A 19980-nucleotide genomic window follows, 5' to 3' on the forward strand; every position below is an offset into this window, starting at 1 on the left:
CTCCCTCTCCAATTGTAGATTAAAACTTACCATATTATGCAGGCCCGTACGAAGCTTTTCAAAAAGGGGGGTAGCATGACAGGATTACAAAAAACTTAATGTGAAATAATGTGTGCGCTGCACACATCACGAGCGCGAAGCGTGAAGTCCCTTGATGCCGGGGTCCTGGGCCCGCTTAAGGGGTTTTAGATGCTCTCTGATGCATTCTGAGCCTTGTTTTGGAGCATTTTTGCACCAAATTTATGACCAATATTTCAGAAATTAACAGGAATCTGAGGTAGCTTTTTGACGCAAAGGGTGCTGGGTGTATGTAACGAGCTGCCAGAGGAGGTAGTGAAGACTGGGACTATCCTAATGTTTAAGAGACATTTGGACACTACAGGGATAGGACAGATTTAGATGGATATGGGCCAAACGCGTGTGAGTGGAACTAGTGTAGATGGGACATGTCGGCCGTGTGGGCAAGTTGGGCTGAAGGGCCTGTTTCCAAACTGCATCATTCTATGACTAAAAAGTGAAGAAGAAAAATGCATGTAGATAAGTAGAGCAGATTTGAAAGAGGAGTGAAATGTAAAGGCAGAGAGAGGTTTATGGGTGGAAAGGAACATAGGAAAGGAGGGGGAGAGTGGGCTTGGGCAGATGGGTGAAGGGAAAATAGTCACAAAGTGCTGGAGTAACTCAGCGGGTCAGGCAGCATCTGCAGAGAATATGAATAGGCGACGTTTCACAGAATGCTGGAGTAACTCAGCGAGTCAGGCAGCATCTGTGGAGAACATGGATAGGTGACATATCACAGAGTGCTAGAGTAACTCAGTGAGTCAGGCAGCATCTGTGGAGAACATGGATAGGTGACGTCACAGAGTGCTGGAATAACTCAGTGGGTCAGGCAGCATCTCTGGAGAAAAGGTATAGATTATAGTTCGGGTCAAGACCGTTCTTCAGTAATATTCATGATGTGCCATGCATAGACATTCCTGAATGTTACCCAAACCATCGTGAGCTACTTTGTTAGAGTGCTTGCCCTCTCCTATAACATCTCTGCTGCCTTGGGTGATGCAGGACAGGACACAAGCTTTGGGACATGGTGTGAAGCTGTTGCCGTCTGTCCCAGCCTGGTAAAAACCTGGATGGAGTGGATTTGGAGAGGATGGTTCCACTAGTGGGAGAGTCTAGGACCAGTGGCCACAGCCTCAGAATTAAAAGACATTCCTTTTGGAAGGAGATGAGCAGGAATTTCTTAAGTCAAAGGGTGGTGAACTGTGGAATTCATTGCCACAGACAGCTGTGGAGGTCAAGTCAATGGACATTTTTCAGGAGGAGATTGATAGATTCTTGATTGATAGGGGTGTCAGAGGTAATGGGGAGAAGGCAGGAGAATGGGTTTGAGAGGGAAAGATAGTCATAGAGTGATACAGTGTGGAAACAGGCCCTTCGGCCCAGCATGTCCCATCTGCACTAGTCCCACCTGCCCACGTTTGATCCATATCCCTCCAAACCTGTCCTATCCATGTACCTGTCTAACTGTTTCTTAAATGTTGCGATAGTCCCTGCCACAACTACCTCCTCTGGCAGCTTGTTCCATACACCTACCACCCTTTGTGTGAAAAACATACCCCTCAGATTCCTATTAAATCGTTTGCCCTTCACCTTAAACTTATGTTCGCTGCTCCTCGATTCACTTATTCTGGGCAAAAGACTCAACCATATCTAATCAAATCATGATTTTATACACCTCTATTAGATCATCCCTCAGCCTCCTGTGCTCCATGAAATAGAGTCCCAGCCTACTCCCTATAGCTCTGGCCCTCTAGTCCTGGCAACATCCTCATAAATCTTCATTGTACCCTTTCCAGTTTGATGACATATTTCCTATAACATGGTGCCCAGAACTGAACACAATACTCTGAATGCGGCCTCACCAACTTCTTATGCAACTGCAACATGACCTACCAACTTCTATACTCACCCGACCCGCTGAGTTACTCCAGCACTCTGAAACGTCACAGAACAGGGCAAGATTAGCAAGTTTGCTGATGATACAGAAGTGAGTGGTTTTGCAGATAGTGAAGATGGTTGTGAAAGATTGCAGCAGGATCTGGATCAATTAGCCAGGTGGGCAGAGGAATGGTTGATGGTTGCATGTTTCCTTGAAGGTCGTGTCGCAGGTATATCAGGTGGTCAAAACGTATTTTGGCACTTTGGCCCTCATCAGTCAGAGTATTGAGTATAGAAGTTGGGAGGTCATGTTGCAGTTGTATAAGACGTTGGTGAGACCGCATTTAGAATATTGTGTTCAGTTCTGGGCACCATGTTATAGGAACGATGTCAAACTGAAAAGAGTACAGAGATCCCCATCCTGGATCAGTCCAATCGGGGTTTTGTCATCCACAAACTTGAGAAGCTTGACAGAGGTGTCTGTGGAGGTGCAGTCATTGGGTGTGAAGTGGTGATTGGAGTGGAGTGGTGATTGGAGTGGGGTGGGTGTAGAAGGGCCCAGTCTTTGCAGACTGAGGTCAGGCTGTGAGTGGGTGTGAAGTGGTTGGGTGGGGTGGGAAAGGTTCCACTCTTTTCATACTGGAGTCTTCCCTTAAGTAGGTGTGAAGTGGTGAATGGGAAGGAGAGGGTGCCGGGTCCATTCTTTGCAGACTGGGGTCTGGCTGTGTTTGTTGGGGAGTGGGTTTCAGGGTTACGTTTCTGATTTTCAAGCCTGCAGTAATACTCATTCAGGTTGTTCGTCAGCTGACGATTGACCAAAGAGCGGGGGGCTTTCCTCTTATAGCTGGTGATTTCTTGCATGCCCTTCCAAACTGAAGAAGAATCACTAGCTGAGAACTTGCTCCTCAACCTCTCAGAGTATCTTTCCTTGCCAGTTCTGATTCCTCTTCTCAGCGCTTTATCGATTAGGCTATCTTTTAACTCTTTAACGATTAGGCTATCGACTTGACGCATATTTGCCCCAGCACTCCCCCCGATCTCAAAATGGAAATGTTACATCTGTATATAATGATCCCATTATGTCACAAACTATGGAATTCATATTTTTCAATATTGTTATCAAGGAAAAGAAAGCAGTTCCAATTGTTTGATATTATTTGATATTGTTTAATATTATTCATATGGAGGAGAAAATATAATACCTCTAAAACCTACCTTAATTTTGCAATCTCACTCAAGATAATTCCCCTTTCCCTCTCCCCTCCCCATCTCTCTCCTCTCCCTTCCCCTCTCTCTCTCCCCCTCCCCCCTCTCACATCCCCCCTCTTTCTTGCGGGGGGGCGAAGATGAAGGTGGCGGGGGCCCAGCGGGTGGGGGGAATGAAGGTGGCGTGGGCCCAGAGGGGGTGGTGTGTGCCCAGCGGGGGACAGCGAGGGTGGCGTGGACCCAGCGGGGGTGGCGTGGGCCCAGCAGGGGTGGCGTGAGCCCAGCGGGGATGGCGTAGACCCAGCGGGGGTCAGCGGGGGTGGCGTGGACCCAGCGAGGGTGGCGTGGGCTCAGCGGGGGTGGCATGAGCCCAGCGGGGGTAGCATGAGCCCAGCGGGGGTGGCGTGGGCCCAGTGGGGGTCAGCGGGGGTGGTGCGGGGGGAAGATGGCTTGGGCCCCGGCGGCAGGGGGAGGCGAGGGGAGCGGGCTCCGCCGCAGCGGCGACTGGTGTTGGGGTTACAGCCGTTAGGTTCAGATTCAGCCACTCCCGCCCGGGGACGAGAGAACAGAGAACTGACCGTTTCCAAAATGGAAACATTGATTTTTTTTTTTTTCTCGTTTTTTTTTTCGAATTATTTAAATTTTTTTTTGGGTGACTTTTTTCTTAAGGGAAAAAAATGGGGGTGCGGTCGCACCCAGCGCACCCCCCCTTCAGACGGCCATGTTATGGTCACTACCTCCTAATGACTCCTTAACCTCAAGTTCCCTTATCAAATCCGGTTCATTACACAACAGTAAATCCAGAATTGCCTTCTCCCTGGTAGGCTCCAATACAAGCTGCACTAAGAATCCATCATGGAGACACTCCACAAACTCCCTTTCTTGGTGTCCAGTACCAACCTGATTTTCCCAGTCTACCTGCATGTTGAAATCTCCCATAAACAACAGTAGCATTACCTTTACGACATGCCAATTTTAACTCTTGATTCAACTTGCACCCTATATCCAGGCTACTGTTTGGGGGCCTGTAGGTAAGTCCCATTAAGGTATTTTTACACTAAAATTCCTTAGTTCTATCCATACTGACTCCACATCCCCTGTTTCAATGTCACCCCTTGCAAGGGACTGAATTTCATTCCTCACCAACAGAGCTACCCCATCCCCTCTGTTCCACCTGTCTGTTTTTTCAATAGGAGGTACACCCTTGAATATCCAGTTCCCAGCCCTGGCCCTCTTGCAGCCATGTCTCTGTAATTCCCACAACATCATACTTGCCAATTTCTAACTGAGCCTCAAGCTCGTCCACTTTATTTCTTATACTTCGCACATTCATATACAACACTTTGACTTCAGTATTCACCCCCCCTCTTACACCGCTCACAATTGGCCCTGACCTTACTCTCTTATCCCTTCTCGAACTTTCCTTCCCATTAATTCGGGAGTCTTTTGTAACTTTTCCTGTACTCACTTCCCCTTTAACTCCATCTTTATACTCCCAATTTGTCAATTCCTCCCCCCCACTATTTAGTTTAAAACCACGTGTAACCCTAGCAAACCTGCCTGAAAGAACGTCAGTCCCCCTCCAATTGAGGTGTAACCCATCCCTTTTGTAGACAGGCTGCTGGCGCCACCCGATCATTAGAATGTACAAACTCTGTACAGCCAGCACCCCGTAGTCATGATCGAACCTGGGTGTCTGGTTCTGTAAGGCAGCAACTCTACCACTGTGCTACCTTGCCACTCTGTGGATTGCAGTGCACTTGAATGGATTTTGGTGGGCCACTTGTGAAGTAACTCAGTAGCTTGTAGCAGAGGTCCCTCAGTCTTGCTAAGAGTGGGTAAGCTCTCTTCAGTTGCTCAGACATATCTTGCCAGATGTGACTCATGTTTAGACCAAGATGAACACCACCAAAATCACAATGTAAGTTGGGGGTAAGCTAAGCGTGTAGCAGTTGGAAATATAGAACGCCAGGATCCCAGCAATTCTGCTCTTCTCCAACTTATAACTAGAAGCATTTCCTTTCAGTGGGCTCTTTTGTTCCATTATGTGGGCTTGGTGAGTCCATTCTTCGCCCTCTTGCTATTTTATTGAAGTCCCTATGAAGACAGATAACTGTAACCATTTAACTCAGAGACAAGAGCATTACCACAGAGTTGACCTGAAAATAAGTGGTATCACCACTTACATGGTGATAAAATTTCAGCCAGGTCTTCTGAAAATCCTGCTTAAATATTTGGAGATGTTTCATTTAAAAAATTGTATTGGAGATTACATTGCTTTTACAGTATTTCCCCCTCCTCATATAGCTGTCACACCTTTGCATTATTGACTGGTCCCCAGATAGTGCAATGTTAAAAAATTAAAGTCATGATACATTTGGCTGCACAGATCAAGTGGCAGCTTGGACCAGGTGAAATGCCGTAATGTTGCCTGGACAACGCAGCAGGAAATCTATTTTCCGATGACTGAGTTGGACTGAGGTGTTGACATTTGTGTTCCTAAAGGTGCTGACAGTCAGTGTCTCCAATAGAATTAAGGTCTTTCCTTCAGAGCTGTCAGCATTCCTCAATGGACAAAGACTTGATGGTCGCGAGGTGGGTCTGCGTTGGGGAAATGGTATTCACAACCCCGGTGCCATTGTAGTCTTGAAATACATGTATCATCGACGCAGGATAGGGTCAGAAACTGTATGCAGCAAAAAATAATTTTTCATTAAGAATTGCTTCAGAATAACTTCACTATTCCCAAAATATTATTAACATTTGGGTATTTTGGAATTCTCAAATATTTTCTTCTGCCTGCAATGTTTTTTAAGTAATTCCACTGGTGTGCATCCACACTCATCATTCAGTGTGAAGAAGGGTCTCGACCCGAAACGTCACCCATTCCTTCTCTCTGGAGATGCTGCCTAGTCCCTCTGAGTTATTCCAGCTTTTTGTTTCTATCTTCGGTTTAAACCAGCATCTGCAGATCCTTCCTACACTCTTCATAAAAGTCCTTGTTTTTCTCTGGTTGCTTGACATCAGCTTTTATCATAAGCATTCCCAATCCTGAGCAGATAATTGGGCCACTTGGATTTTTTTGCTGGGATTTCTCTGCTTTATTCAGACAACTTTTTTATAATGCATAAATTGGCCGCACGGGTTGATGTGGTGAAACATTGATTGGGATAGAACTGGAATATTGCGTTCACTTCTGGTAACTCTGCCACAGGAAGACCATATTTGTCCTGGAGAGGGTGCAGTGGAGATTCAGAGGGCTAATGCTGGGAAAGGATGTTTCAGTTATGAGCAGAGACAGGATAAGCTGGATTTGTTTTCTCTAGAGGAGGAGGCAGAGGAGGTCTGATTGATTTGTACAACATTTTGAGGTGCATAGATATGGTAGATAATACAAAACTTTATCTACCAGAATATGGTATTTATCGTCCGGAAATATTACCATCTGGTTTGGGAATTGCTCTGCCCAGGACAAGAAGGCTCTGCAGAGATTAGTGCGTTCGGCCGAACACACTATGGAAACTTCACTCGCCCCCCTACAGGATCTATACATCAGGAGGTGCAACTCCAGAGCCAATAAAATCATGGGAGACCCCTTCCACCCCTGCATCGGACTGTTCCAGCTGCTACGGTCAGGCAAACGCATCCGTTGCCATGCTGTGAGAACGGAGATGTTGAGAAGGAGTTTCTTCCCAGAGGCCATTCGGACTGTAAACTCCTATCTCACCAGGGACTAACTTTACTGAACCTTTTTCCTTCCACCCACAATATTTAATATGTAAAAGAATATGTGATTCTGTTTGTAGTTTGTTTGGTTGTTTGTTTGTTTGTCCTTTTGCACAAAGTCCGCGAGCATTGCCACTTTTCATTTCACCGCACATCTCGTATGTGTATGTGACGAATAAACTTGACTTGACTTGACTTTTCCTCCAGCAAAGATGTCTGGATTGCATAGGTCATGAGCATAGGTCTAGAGTGAGGAGTAGATTTTCTCTTCAGATAGCCCAAGTCCACCGGAAGACTATCTCCTCAGACAGGGGAATCAGTAGACTTTCTCTTCACACAGTGGGACCATCAGATCTCTCCTCATGCAGTGGGACCAACAGATGATCTACTCAGATAGTGGGACCAACAGACCATCCCTTCAGCTGGTGGGATTTGAGAACTGGAAAGCATAGGAAAAAAATGGTGGGAATTAGAGTTGGAACAAAAGGGGAATAAAATAGCAATTGATTTCAAAGGGAAAATGCGAGGTAAAGAAAGGAATCATGCCAAAATGTAATATTTGATATTCCAACAATTCACTGCCTGAAGAAACAAATCCCTATGGTTTAATTGTTCTTCATCAGTGATATTTATTGATAATCAATAACAATTACAAGATTGTTTAAAGAATACTCCCTGTTTTAATTAGAAATTTAGCTTCCAGTGTTGAATCTAATCGACAACAAATGTGCACAATTCTGAAAGTTGGTTAAGAATAATGGAGAGGCTAACACTGAGGTCATTTGTTTGAGGTAGATGACCAGATAGTGCGAAGCAAACAAGTTCTGCAACCAACATATCACCTGTCTCCTAAGTGTGTGACCAATTCTCATGAAACATTAGCATGTAGTTATTATTTCCAGCAACAAGTGGACCAAAACCTTAATTTGACTTTATTACTACAACAATCTCTGTGGATTGTCACCTTGTTGTGGTGGAGAAGCTTGTGTGGTCCTGAGATCCTGAGAGCGATGCCGTCTGGAACTATGCTCCTGGTAGGGCCACCCATGGCAGTAAGGTCGAGGGGGATGTCTCTGATAAAGAGCAATCCAACCAAGACCTCAAAGGTGGAACAGGCTGAGGATGATGGCTGACTTTAGTGGACCATCAAACGGCTGGGAAGGCGGATGAAGGCTGCAGCAGAAAAGGGTCCCCAGTTGTCTTGGATTCCATGCCACTGGATTCTGACCCAGATCTGTCAAGGACCGTGTGGTGGCTGTCTGTGCACCAGTCTCCCCATGTTAAACAAAGTCACGCACAGACGTCCTCCATGAAAGGACAGTCATACTTGTTTCAAGTGACCGCCGATGATGATGACTACAGCAGAACTAATATTGTCCAAACCAGTGACTTAGTTTAATGGGGTGCTGAACGTTCACCCCATATTTACTTAGACAAACACTGGTTGCTGTAGCAATGACTGCTTCCCGGACATATCATTTGTAAAATTAAGCAACCAAAGAGGAAATTTACTGCTTCAAGAAAGTGGATGCTTTATAGGGCAGTATTGTCGATGTGACATGCCATTTCCTTTTGTGATGCAAAAGATCTCCTTCCCAGCATCCTGCTGCACTTTTGTATTTAGCGTGGCCTCAATCACAGACTCTATCAGCATGCGTCTTTTTTCAAGAAATAGGGATTGTGTTGTTTGCTTTCTGTGAATGCCAGTTCAAAGCCTGAAATTGTTGAGTAAGTGCTGTGCACTTGGCTGGTGCTGAATACTTGATGAGTCATGGCTTTGCATCAATACACAAGAAGGAAACGGAGCTCATTGTTCTAACGAGGGTGGTCTGTAGACAGGGCCTTTGGCTTATATTAACTGGAAGAGACAATCCAAATCTGCCAGGGCAGAGGTTAGTGAGCACACAAAACCAGCAAGGAAAAGCTTTTCACTGTACATCGATACACATGACAATAAACACTCAAACTCAATGCCTTAACATTTCTTTATCCATTTACTTACAGTTAACGTGACACTACTTTTGGCCAAATTGTTGTACTGGTGTTTCTACACTCTGCCCAAGCCTCCTCTCCTCTAACCCTGTCATATGTCTCTCTATTCCCTTCTTCCTCAAGTACTTATTTTTTCCTCTTAAGTATATTGATGATTTCTGCCTCAACTACTCTTTGTGGTAACTAGTTCCGCATTCCTATAATTAATTGGGAAAGAAGTGCAAAGTGTGCTCCAAAACTGCTGTATGATTTTCAGGAATAAGTATTTGTTTTTTTTCTGGATCTAAATCTATCTAAATCTATAGCCCTCAACTCCATCGTTGTCCCTTACAGTGACCCCACTCTCGTGAGAATGCATTAGAGCAAGTAGCAGTTGCTTACCTGTGTGTCATATAAAGAAGCATGTTTAAAGCTAGGGATCAAAGATAGCTCCAGTTCTGTGAGTTCTGAGCTGGTTAGTGAAGGTAGTGTGGAAACTGCAGATTCTTCCATCCAGGTGGCAGCAAATGGCTATTGCGGTTAGTGAGTGGCTAGTTTGTTCAACCATTTTCACAAGGGCCCTGGACCTCCTGATGCATGGACCACCGGAGGTTCTCAATCCCATCCCAAATGTTCCTTCTCCGCGTTCGTTGGTCATGGCCCCGGGATTACCACGAGTCAGCAAGGAGGTATCTCTTCAAGAAGCTTTGAGCTCAGCCCTGATTCTTTTTGTATTGGCATCTGGTGATGTCTACCTGTAATGGAACTTGGAAAGGAATGTCGGCTTTGAGAGTCTGATGTTGGGACATGGTGTAATCTGCCCCCTGTATGTTTCTGAGACATGGACTACCTATAGCAGGCACCTCAAGGCAATGGAGCAATGCCGCTAGCATTGTCCACACAGAATCCTCCAAATTCACCAATGAAGCAATATCACTGTCCTCCCCCAGGCTACCATCCCCTGCATTGAGTTACACCACCAACTACCACGGGTTAGAAACCACCCAAGAGATGTTTCATCCTTGCATATTTGGTGTGATGTTCTCACTCTGTGGCTGACCGACAGTGATAGGCAATGGGACAACATTTTACAATGGTCTTTAACATACATACACTAGAGGGAAGTACTCATGAGGTGATGGTTCCAAGCCCCACTTTAGACCACGTGGTCATTGCCCATTGTGAGGGAGTACTTTGGCTGCTGCCTTACTGATGAGATGTTAAACCAACATGCTTCCTGCTGAACTCAGGTGAGTGTGTGTGAAAGATGTGTTCTGCAGAAAAAACACCAGTTATCCCTAATGACATGGCCAATATGTATCGGCTGATTTTAATAAGAGTTTCCTGTGCTCAAATTTTCTGTATTTTCTACATATCAAAACTGACTTTACCTCATAAGTATTTCATTGGCTATCAAGTGACTTGGCATTTACCATTGTGTAAATGGAAGGCTTTCATTTGTTTAACAGATTAAATCTGAAATCCGATTTACTCTATCTCAATACATTGGATACAAAATATGCAATTTCACCCACACCAGCCAATGTTCTGTTGGAGACTGCCACTGTGAAATCCTCACATGTGACCTTGCCATTCCTTCTCCCAAACCAAACCTCATTATCACCTCTCCAGTTAGACTGCACAGAATTTAGGAACAATTATCATTCAACTGGCAATTGATCCATTGGAACTGTATTGCAATGGAATGTGTTCAGATAAACATAAAACAAAAAGATTAAGAGACAAATCGACATCTGTCTGGGCTTGATGCATATCCTAACCCAAAGGTGGAAAAACGGTGGCCATAGTCAGCTTAATCCATGAGTGTAATTAATCCGGCTCTTGTTCACCTTCAAGCGGTAGAAATATATCAGCACAGCAGCTTTCATCTGGGGATCGAATGGCCACAAGGCACAAATCGCCAGTTAACGGGGGTTAAAGCGTGCGCAACATCGCCCTCACCTGATGGCCACCTTCATGTGTGGCTGCATCAGGCGAAGCGTAGAGCCAAAGCACGTGGGCACCAAGTGTTACTACCTGGTGAGGTTCTACCTGTCCCCGGTGTTGCGAAGGATGGGCCTGGCACAGGTGCCACGCAATGTGCCAGTCAGCTGGACATTGCTGCACCATCTGTCACTCATGGAAAGGTTCTTCCGGACCAACACCATTGACCACACGTCCATCGGGCAATGGTCAGCACGGAACGTCCTGCAGCAGGTACTGCAGGGAAATGACTCCATGAATCCTGTAGCGTGGTTCCCAGGGCAGACTGCCCAGCTTGTCTGGCAAAATGCCTCATCGCCAAAACTCACCAACAAGCACCAAGACCTGGCTTGGCTGGCGGTGAGTAGAGCACTCCCAGTCAGATCCTTCCTGCACCGTCCGAACCTCACTACCAGCGCACGCTGCCCTCGGGCCGGCTGCTATGGAGAGGAGACAGTTGCCCACTTCTTTGCAGAATGTGGATTTGCAAAGCTAGTCTGGAGAGGTTTGCAAGGGTCCCTGTCACGATTTATTCTGAACAGCTCCGTCACAGAGGACACTGTGATTTACGGACTGTTCCCAGAGACAGGGCCGGCCTTATCCCTATTGGACCGATTGCTCCCAATTGCGCCCCGTGAGTAAGGGGAGGAGGAGGTGGGTCGTTTGCTCATGGTAGCGCTCCCGCCCCTCCAGTCGCCGTGCTTCACGTACACAGCCCCGGCTCCACCCCTCTCTCTTCCCGGGGTGACGCGGTGAACAATACACGGAGGGCCAGGCCAGGGGGTGGAGCAACGTTTACAAACATCGGCCTCAGCTCACACCCATCCGCCAGGACCCCGGCATCCGCTCCTGCCGCCGACCCTCTTCCTCCATTCTCTCCTTCCCTTCTTCCCTCCCTCCCTTCTCTCCTTCCCTCCCTCTTTCCTCTCTAATTTCCCTTCTCTCATTAGCTCCATCCCTTCTTTCTCTCCTTCCCTCCCTCCTTTCTCTACTTCCCTCCCTCCCTTCTGTCCTTCCTCCCTTCTCTCCCTCCCTCCCTCCCTCCCTCCCTCCCTCCCTCCCCCCCTCCCTCCCTCCCTCCCTCCCTCCTCCCTTCTCTCCCTCCCTCCCTCCCTCCCTCCCTCCCTTCTCTCCTTCCCTCCCTTCCCTTCTCTCCTTCCCTTCTCTCCTTCCCTTCTCTCCTTCCCTCCCTTCCCTTCTCTCCTTCCCTCCCACACACATAACGCACATACAACTAACACACACAACGAAGTTAGGATGGGGTAGAAGCCCAAAGGGTAGGATGGTGCTGAAGCCCAAAATTTAATGCCTGGACTAGTTTTTCACCAATGGTTATCGGTTTCCCAGGATATATTTAATTAAATTACTTTTTTTTTTCATTTCAGTCACTAAAACAAGTGGTATTGTAACTATGTACCTTTCAGAGGTAATCTACACATTTTGTTTGTTACTTGTAGGCTTACATGTATGCAATTATATATTAAAATATAGCTTAGATCTGTTTGGTCCATTAAGTCGCATGCACTTTTTAAGTGCACTTTACGATTACTTTGCATTCTACCATAGAGGTATAAAGTCTATAATAGACTTTAATTATATTTCTATGAATCTACAGACCTTGGCTGGGAACCTGGGGCTCATCAAAATTGTTCCCAATTCTTAAAGTGACTGGTATCCAAACATATCCAAATCCATTACTTACTGCCTGTTCATTCCCTTCCAATCCATCTCTATGTATGCCCAATGTTCTTCAAATAAACCTCTTCTGGGGTATTTAGATTAGATTAGATAGCCTTTATTGTCATATATTATATATTACGCAATATATAACAAGTATTGCGTAATATGTTTATCATTTATTTTTGTGAGTTACAATTGCATCTGTATCCAACACCCTTTCATGCAGTGTATTCCAGTTTATAACTCACCCGCTCCTTCTCTTTTTGTGCCCTGAAGTGATTGCAAATATTATTGATTTTTTTCCTCTCTGATACATGCATTTCACAGTTGGTTTGCTATCTCACTGTTACTTCAGTTAAGCAAATCACATGCCTGTATAGCATGCAGAAAGGATGAAATAATGTGAGGGTAGACAAAAATGCTGGAGAAACTCAGCGGGTGAGGCAGCATCTATGGAGCAAAGAAAATAGGCAACGTTTCGGGTTGAGACCTTTCTTCAAACTGCTGTGAGGGTTGGGGGGGGGAAGAAGAAAGGAAGAGATGGAGCCAGTGGGCTGAGGGAGGGCTGACAAGGGGAAGGGAAAGTAGGGACTACCTGAAATTAGAGGTCAATGTTCATACCGCTGAGGTGCAAGCTGCCCAAGCGAAATATGAGGTGCTGCTCCTCCAATTTATGGTGGTCCTCACTCTGGCCATGGAGGAGGCCCAGGACAGAAAGGTCAGATTTGGAATGGGAGGGGTAGTTGAAGTGCTGAGCCACCGGGAGATCAGGTTGATTATTGCGAACCGAGTGGAGGTGTTCGGCGAAGCGATCACCAAGCCTACGCTTGGTCTCGCTGATGTAGAGCAGCTGAGATCTAGAGCAGCGGATGTCATAGATGAGGTTGGAGGAGGTGCAGGTGAACCTCTGCCGCACCTGGAAAGACTGCTTGGGTCCTTGAATGGAGTCAAGTGGGGAGGTAAAGCGACAAGTGCAGCATTTCTTGCGGTTGCAAGGGAAAGTGCCCGGAGAGGGGATAGTTCAGGTGGGAAGGGACAAATTGACCAGGGAGTTAATCAATCAATCAATCAATCAATCAATCAATCAATCAATCAATCAATCAATCAATCAATCAATCAATCAATCAAAGACTTTATTGTCATTCAAAATTACACCAATAGATGCAAGTCTGAACGAAATTTCGTTGCATCTGGCTCACCGTGCAACATAAAATAACAAAAGGATAAAATAGATAAAAAGATAAAATAGATAATAGTGGCGGCACATTACATGGAATTCAAGAGTCTGATGGCTCGGGGGAAGAAGCTGTTGCAAAACCTGGCTGTTCTGCTCCTTATACTACGATGCCTTTTCCCCAAGGGCAGCAGATTGAACAGTCCATGATGGAGATGTGTGGGGTCGTTTATAATGCTGTTGGCCATGGACAAGCAACGTTTGAACGCAATGTCCCCGATTGAAGGAAGAGAAGTCCCGATGATTTTTTCAACCGTCCTCACCACTCTCTGCACGGACTTCCAGTCGGAGGCTTTTCAGTCCCCAAACCAGACAGAGGTCAAAATGCTCTCTATGGTGCCCCTGTAGAAAGCGGTGAGGACGGGATGGGGGAGGTGAGCTCTTCTCATCCGGCGCAAAGTGCAAACGCTGCTGCTGCTCTCTTAACTAGTGATGCGATGTGTTGTGACCAGGTCAGACTGTTCGTGATCTGCACCCCCAGGAACTTAGTGCTACTGACCAACTCCAGGGAGGGAGCGGTCTCTGCGGAAAGCAGACAGGGGAGGAGATGGAAAGATGTGGCAAGTGGTGGCGAAAATGTTGGAGGATTATTTGTTGTACATGTTGGCTGGTAGGGTGGAAGGTGAGGACAAGGGGGATTCTGCCCTTGTTACGAGTGGGTGGATGGAGAGTGAGAGCACATCTGTAGTAGAAGAGGCAAACCCCCGTTACCTGAAGAATGAGGACATCTCCGATGCACTGGTGTGGAACACCTCATCCTGGATGCAGATGCGGTATAGACGGAGGAATTGGAAGTAGGGGATGGAGTCCTTACAGGAAGCAGGGTGGAAAAAGTTTAGTCCAGATAGCCATGGAGTCAGTGGGTTTATAGTGGATGTCAGTCAGTTGTCTAACATAATGTGAGGATTTTGTTAAGAAAATATTAATCTGTTCTGAAGCAGTCGGTAATACAAATACAATGCCACTTCTCATATGAGTAACCATTTTACAAGCTACCCATGTGATGTAGATTCACACTGACACGACCATTTCAAACAAATAATTTCAAATGAATAGTTTGAAAAGTATATTTTATTAAGTATAAACTAGAAACACAAGCAAAGTGAAACACATATTTTCCAAAACTGTAAGCAATGAAACTTCTCTACTGCCTCATAATATCAGCACTCAATTGCTAATTAGCTCCATTCAATGATACCAATAAAACAATACAATTAACAAATCCACTTTTGTTCCACTGCTGTTCCCAAAGGGCCTGCCCCACTTGGCGATTTTTTTCAGCGACTTCGAATGTCAGTGACTGACGCCCTAAAAACCAGTCAAGTTGTACGACACTCGCGTCACTGTCACGTCAAGCTATGACACTCCGCATCACCCGCCTTCACAACACAAGAAGGTTACACCGAAGTATAATAGTCACATTGGAAATGAACTTATCTACAATATATCTAAGGACCAATAACTTTTTAATGGATAAGTCAGCGCTTTATATACCCGCGTCACCGGCCGTCACCCGCAGGACAGCATACGTCATCGTGTGACAGGACGCATAACATGATAAGACATCCAGATGTCACCTGAAGATTTTGAACATTCCAAAATCCAGGGGCGACAGGGAGACACCGCGCGTCACTACATGTGTCCTGACCACGCCGCGTCAACCTCTTTTCAGGCTGTCGCCGAAAATGTCGCCCAAGTGGGACAGGCCTTTAAGCCATCTTTCCTGCAGCAACAGCAAAGTAAACTTCTATAAGATAGCATTCAACGATTATATTTTTACAGTGTTAGCCCAGTTGCAGGGACCTAACTAACTCAAATTACCCAAAACTGCATACACGTGGACTTCAGTTTTCAAAACGTGGACTTCACTGCTTTGGACTGATGTGTGGATATGTTTAAAGAAAGTCAAATGATTCCTTAATGGAACAGAAAGATGTGTTGATGGTGGTTCAGATGAAATTTGGAGAGTTATGTGGAAAGCATAGGCTAACATGGATCTATTGTTCAAATAGTTTGTTTTTTAAGTGCTATCAATACTGGGTAACTTATGCAAAACAGTTAATGACTACATATCTATTAATATTAATCAAATTCCTGCACATAATTGGTCTCAGTAAGTCTTTACATGTAGCATCCTGTACGCTTGATTTTGTAAATACGCTCTTCTCAAACTTACCCCCCCAGTCTAGTTCAGTCAAAAACCACTGAGTCAAGCACTGGAACAACTAATCTTTATTTTTGGATTGCACAACAATTCCCCTATACGATACCTAAACCACCGCGGGTTCGATCCTTGTATATGCCTGGCCAAGCCCTTCAGCCTTGTGCAAGCAGAAACACTCCAAAAGATCACGCAGTCCCAAGCGCTTTTCCAGAAGATTGACAAAGTACCTTGTGGGGGCTGCCTTTTATAGGTCCCCGAACCTTGAGGGGCCGAACTACATAGGGATGGTCTCTTTACAATCCAATCAAACATATTAATTGCACCAGTATATTATAGACAGTTCTCCGGACCAATAACAGGCTCTCCCATACATTGTTGCAGGAGAAGCTTCTGGAAGAAGCTAACTTAACTTGAATAATGCAACATTTACCCTGGAATCCAAACAAACCAGCCAGGGCTCAACACTTTGGCCAATCAATCAGCAGGGTAACTGTCTAGCAACATTATTTACAATATGTATAATTAGTTTGCAGTAATCCAATCAATTTCATGCAGGTCCTCTGCAGAAATCCCATTCATTCTGTCAGTTGAAGAGATTCTCATACATTTCGTACCTGCAACATTGATCTGGGCCCTAGACTTACTGGCACCATTCAGAAGCTTGTCTTATTTCTGCAGAGCACATCAGACTTGACCCAAATGGCCTAACAATACATGAGTCCTTTACTACATTTTGGTACTATTACTGCTCTGTTTTAGCCAGGATTTACATTCCTCCCTTTTATCATATATATGATAACCATCATTTATGATAACCAGATATACATTGGTGAATGTTACATTATCAAACATTTTAACAACAAGATGATGATGTATCTTCCCAGAATCTCATCAAGCTTCCCGAGTTTTCGTGGGCATAGCTTCATGATTCCCGTCTGATGAGTCTTCACCTCTCGAGTTTTCATGGGCGCAAATCCCCTCCATCCGTGTTGTCAATCCCTCTGTATTTGATCCATAGCAGACTTGAACAAAATGGCCTAACAATACGTGAGTCCTTTACTAAATTTTGGTACAATTACATACCAGGATTTTAGCCAGGATTTACAATTTCATTAGTTGCTTCCACCCATACAAAATGTTTCAATCATCATTCATGTCCTTGGCCTAGATTCTTCCTCAACTGAATAAAGTAATAGAATTATACAGCACTGAAACAGGCCCTTAAGCCCAATGTGACCATGCTGACCAAGATGCCAATCTAAGTCAGATCCATTTTCCCACATTTGACCCATATCCCTCTTAAAGTTCCCTATCTGTGTTTGTGTCCAAATATCTGAAATGTTGATATTATGCCTGCCTCAACTACTTCCTCTGGCATCTCGTTCCACTTACCCATCAGCTATAAGTTCATGTTCAAAAATTAAAGGAGCAGAATTAGGCCATTCGGCCCATCAAGTCTACTCTGCCATTCAAACATGGCTGACCTATCTTTCCCTCTCAATCCCATTCTCCTGTCCTCCCCATAACCCCTGCCATTTTGCTCCATGCTGCCCATCTACAGTGATCCCACATGTTTGCAAGAGTTCCCTATCCCGAGCTTTGTCTGTCTAAATATCTCTTAACTGTACTGATTGTATCTGACACCACCACCTACTCTGCCAGTAAGTTTTATATATCAACCACTCTCTGAGAAATATTCCCACAAAATCGCTTTACAATTTTTCTTCTCTGCTTGTTTTTTTTTTACATCGCTACCATGGGAAAAAAGTCCTGTAATCTACTCCATCTCTGCCTCTTATGTACTCTATCAAGCCATCACTGAGTCTCCTTCGCCTCTGGTAAAACAATCTCAATTAATCCAAATTTTCCTTATAACTAGTGTCCTCAATCCAGCAACATCAGCGGCTTGCTGAACCTCGCCAGCGTTGCAGGTTGTCATGCCACAAAAGAATACACGATGGAGTCCTTTCTGCCTATCGACTATGAGCTTGAAACACCAAACATCTGCAGGTATTTTTCTTAGTATACATTAGCAATGTTACAAAATTTTGAGATTTTAAAAATCAAGTCTTTAATTTATCCCATCAGATAAAGCATAAAAAGAAATTTAATTTGACACCTAATTCACTTTCATATCTTCAGTATTAAAAAGTTATGGCCATTTTCATACTCAGAAATTGGCATCTTGTTCCTTATTGCTTTTCCATTGACTTAACACAAAAGCTGTGATCGAGAACATTTTAAGGCCGATAACTTTCTTAAAATTTAAGAGAACTGAAAGAAATTTTCAGTTATTATAGATTGAAGCATTCTGAAACAAATATGAAACAATCTTACTTAGATGACTTGAAATTAAAGCATATAATTAGTTAGTTACCTAATTGTAGCTAATTACAAAATTCAATTACTAGATCTAAACATCTATCCATTTCTTAAGAATAGATTAACATTTTTAAATAGCCTAATTGTCCAAATAACATTCACACAAGAATTCAGAATATAACATAATTTAAAATCTCATTGTCATGGGTTTATAGGCCAAATAGAAGGAATTTAATGTTTAATACAGTACCTGTAAATTAATGGCCATTTAAATCAGCTTGCGAGTGGGATTTTCTGAAACGGGACCATTTAGAACGTTCAGATGCGGTGAATTTATACCCCCCATATCTGCAGCAAAAACACTGCCGGTTCTTCGGAGGAAAAAATCACCGTTTCGCAACTTAAAATGTCAATTAAATACATCTTATGAAACACTTTTATACATAAAAAATATATACTTTCTTTTACCTGGTCCTCCATAAAATCCGTCCCAGTTGTCGGCATTGACGGCTTCAGAAGCTGCTTTTAAAATCATTCCAGCGATTAACTTGTCGGGTGAATTTTTTTTAAAACACACAGAACGGCCGTAGGAACGATTCTTTAGCGAGAAAATAGAGAGAGTACAGAGGAGAGTTACTAGAATGTTGCCTGGGTTTCAACAACTAAGTTACATAGATAGGTTGAATAAGTTAGGTCTTTATTCTCTGGAGCGCAGAAGGTTAAGGGGGGACTTGATAGAGGTCTTTAAAATGATGAGAGGGATAGACAGAGTTGATGTGATCAAGCTTTTCCCTTTGAGAATAGGGAAGATTCAAACAAGAGGACATGACTTCAGAATTGAGGGACAGAAGTTTAGGGGTAACATGAGGGGGAACTTCTTTACTCAGAGAGTGGTAGCGGTGTGGAATGAGCTTCCATTGGAAGTGGTGGCAGCAGGTTCGTTGGTATCATTTAAAAATAAATTGGATAGGCATATGGATGAGAAGGGAATGGAGGGTTATGGTATGAGTGCAGGCAGGTGGGACTAAGGGGAAAATGTTGTTCGGCACGGACTTGTAGGGCCGAGATGGCCTGTTTCCGTGCTGTAATTGTTATATGGTTATATGGTTATATGGTTAAAATCTTGCACTCCAGCAAATATAATTCAGGACCAGGTCGGGAAAAAAACCCCATTTTAACTCCGCCCCCCTCCCCCCCCCCCTCAAACGCGCCAAAATCGCGCACACGGCCAGTGGCAGAATTACAGCACCGCTGAAGGTAAGTTTTGTAACATACCTATATACATGTCCATAAAGCTTTCAAAACTTTCAATATTGCCCGAAAGTGAGAAATTAGGAGATTATTGAAAGAGAGAGATCATTGTCATCAAATAAGCATTAATAGTTTAGCATATGATGGGTAATTCCTGATAAATGTATTTGTTCACTTCTCATCACTTCAAACTGGGTGAAATATGAGGATCAGCTCCCAAAAATGTGCACTCACTCATCACAGAGACAGAAAATACTCACAACACCAGGCATGGTGTGTGGAGAGGAAAATATCACAAGTTCCATGTGTAACTCCGGGCGGGATGCTTATCTATCACACCTTATGATCCTTGTTCTGCAGCATTTCACCTTTAACTGTGCAATCAAAGTAACTGAATATAAAGGACAAGAGGGCACCCATTGCTGTCTAGATATGGGTGTTCATAGAGTCCTAAAGCCATCGGGTCAGAGAGTCACAGAGTTAAAGGCCCATCAAGTCATAGTCATAA

The 19980-nt window shown here is 44.4% G+C and overlaps 1 protein-coding gene across 1 annotated transcript in view; it reads left to right on the forward strand.

The window, feature by feature from the left end:
* LOC116974890 (SLIT and NTRK-like protein 5) overlaps positions 1–19980 on the forward strand; it is a 52525-nt gene that overhangs the window by 13327 nt on the left and 19218 nt on the right. The window contains 1 exon segment of the mRNA XM_033023501.1: positions 17779–17909. Within this exon segment, the coding sequence (XP_032879392.1) occupies positions 17779–17909 (131 nt within the window).

This window comes from Amblyraja radiata, chromosome 7 (genome assembly GCF_010909765.2).
Source record: "Amblyraja radiata isolate CabotCenter1 chromosome 7, sAmbRad1.1.pri, whole genome shotgun sequence".
Classification (NCBI taxonomy): domain Eukaryota; kingdom Metazoa; phylum Chordata; class Chondrichthyes; order Rajiformes; family Rajidae; genus Amblyraja; species Amblyraja radiata.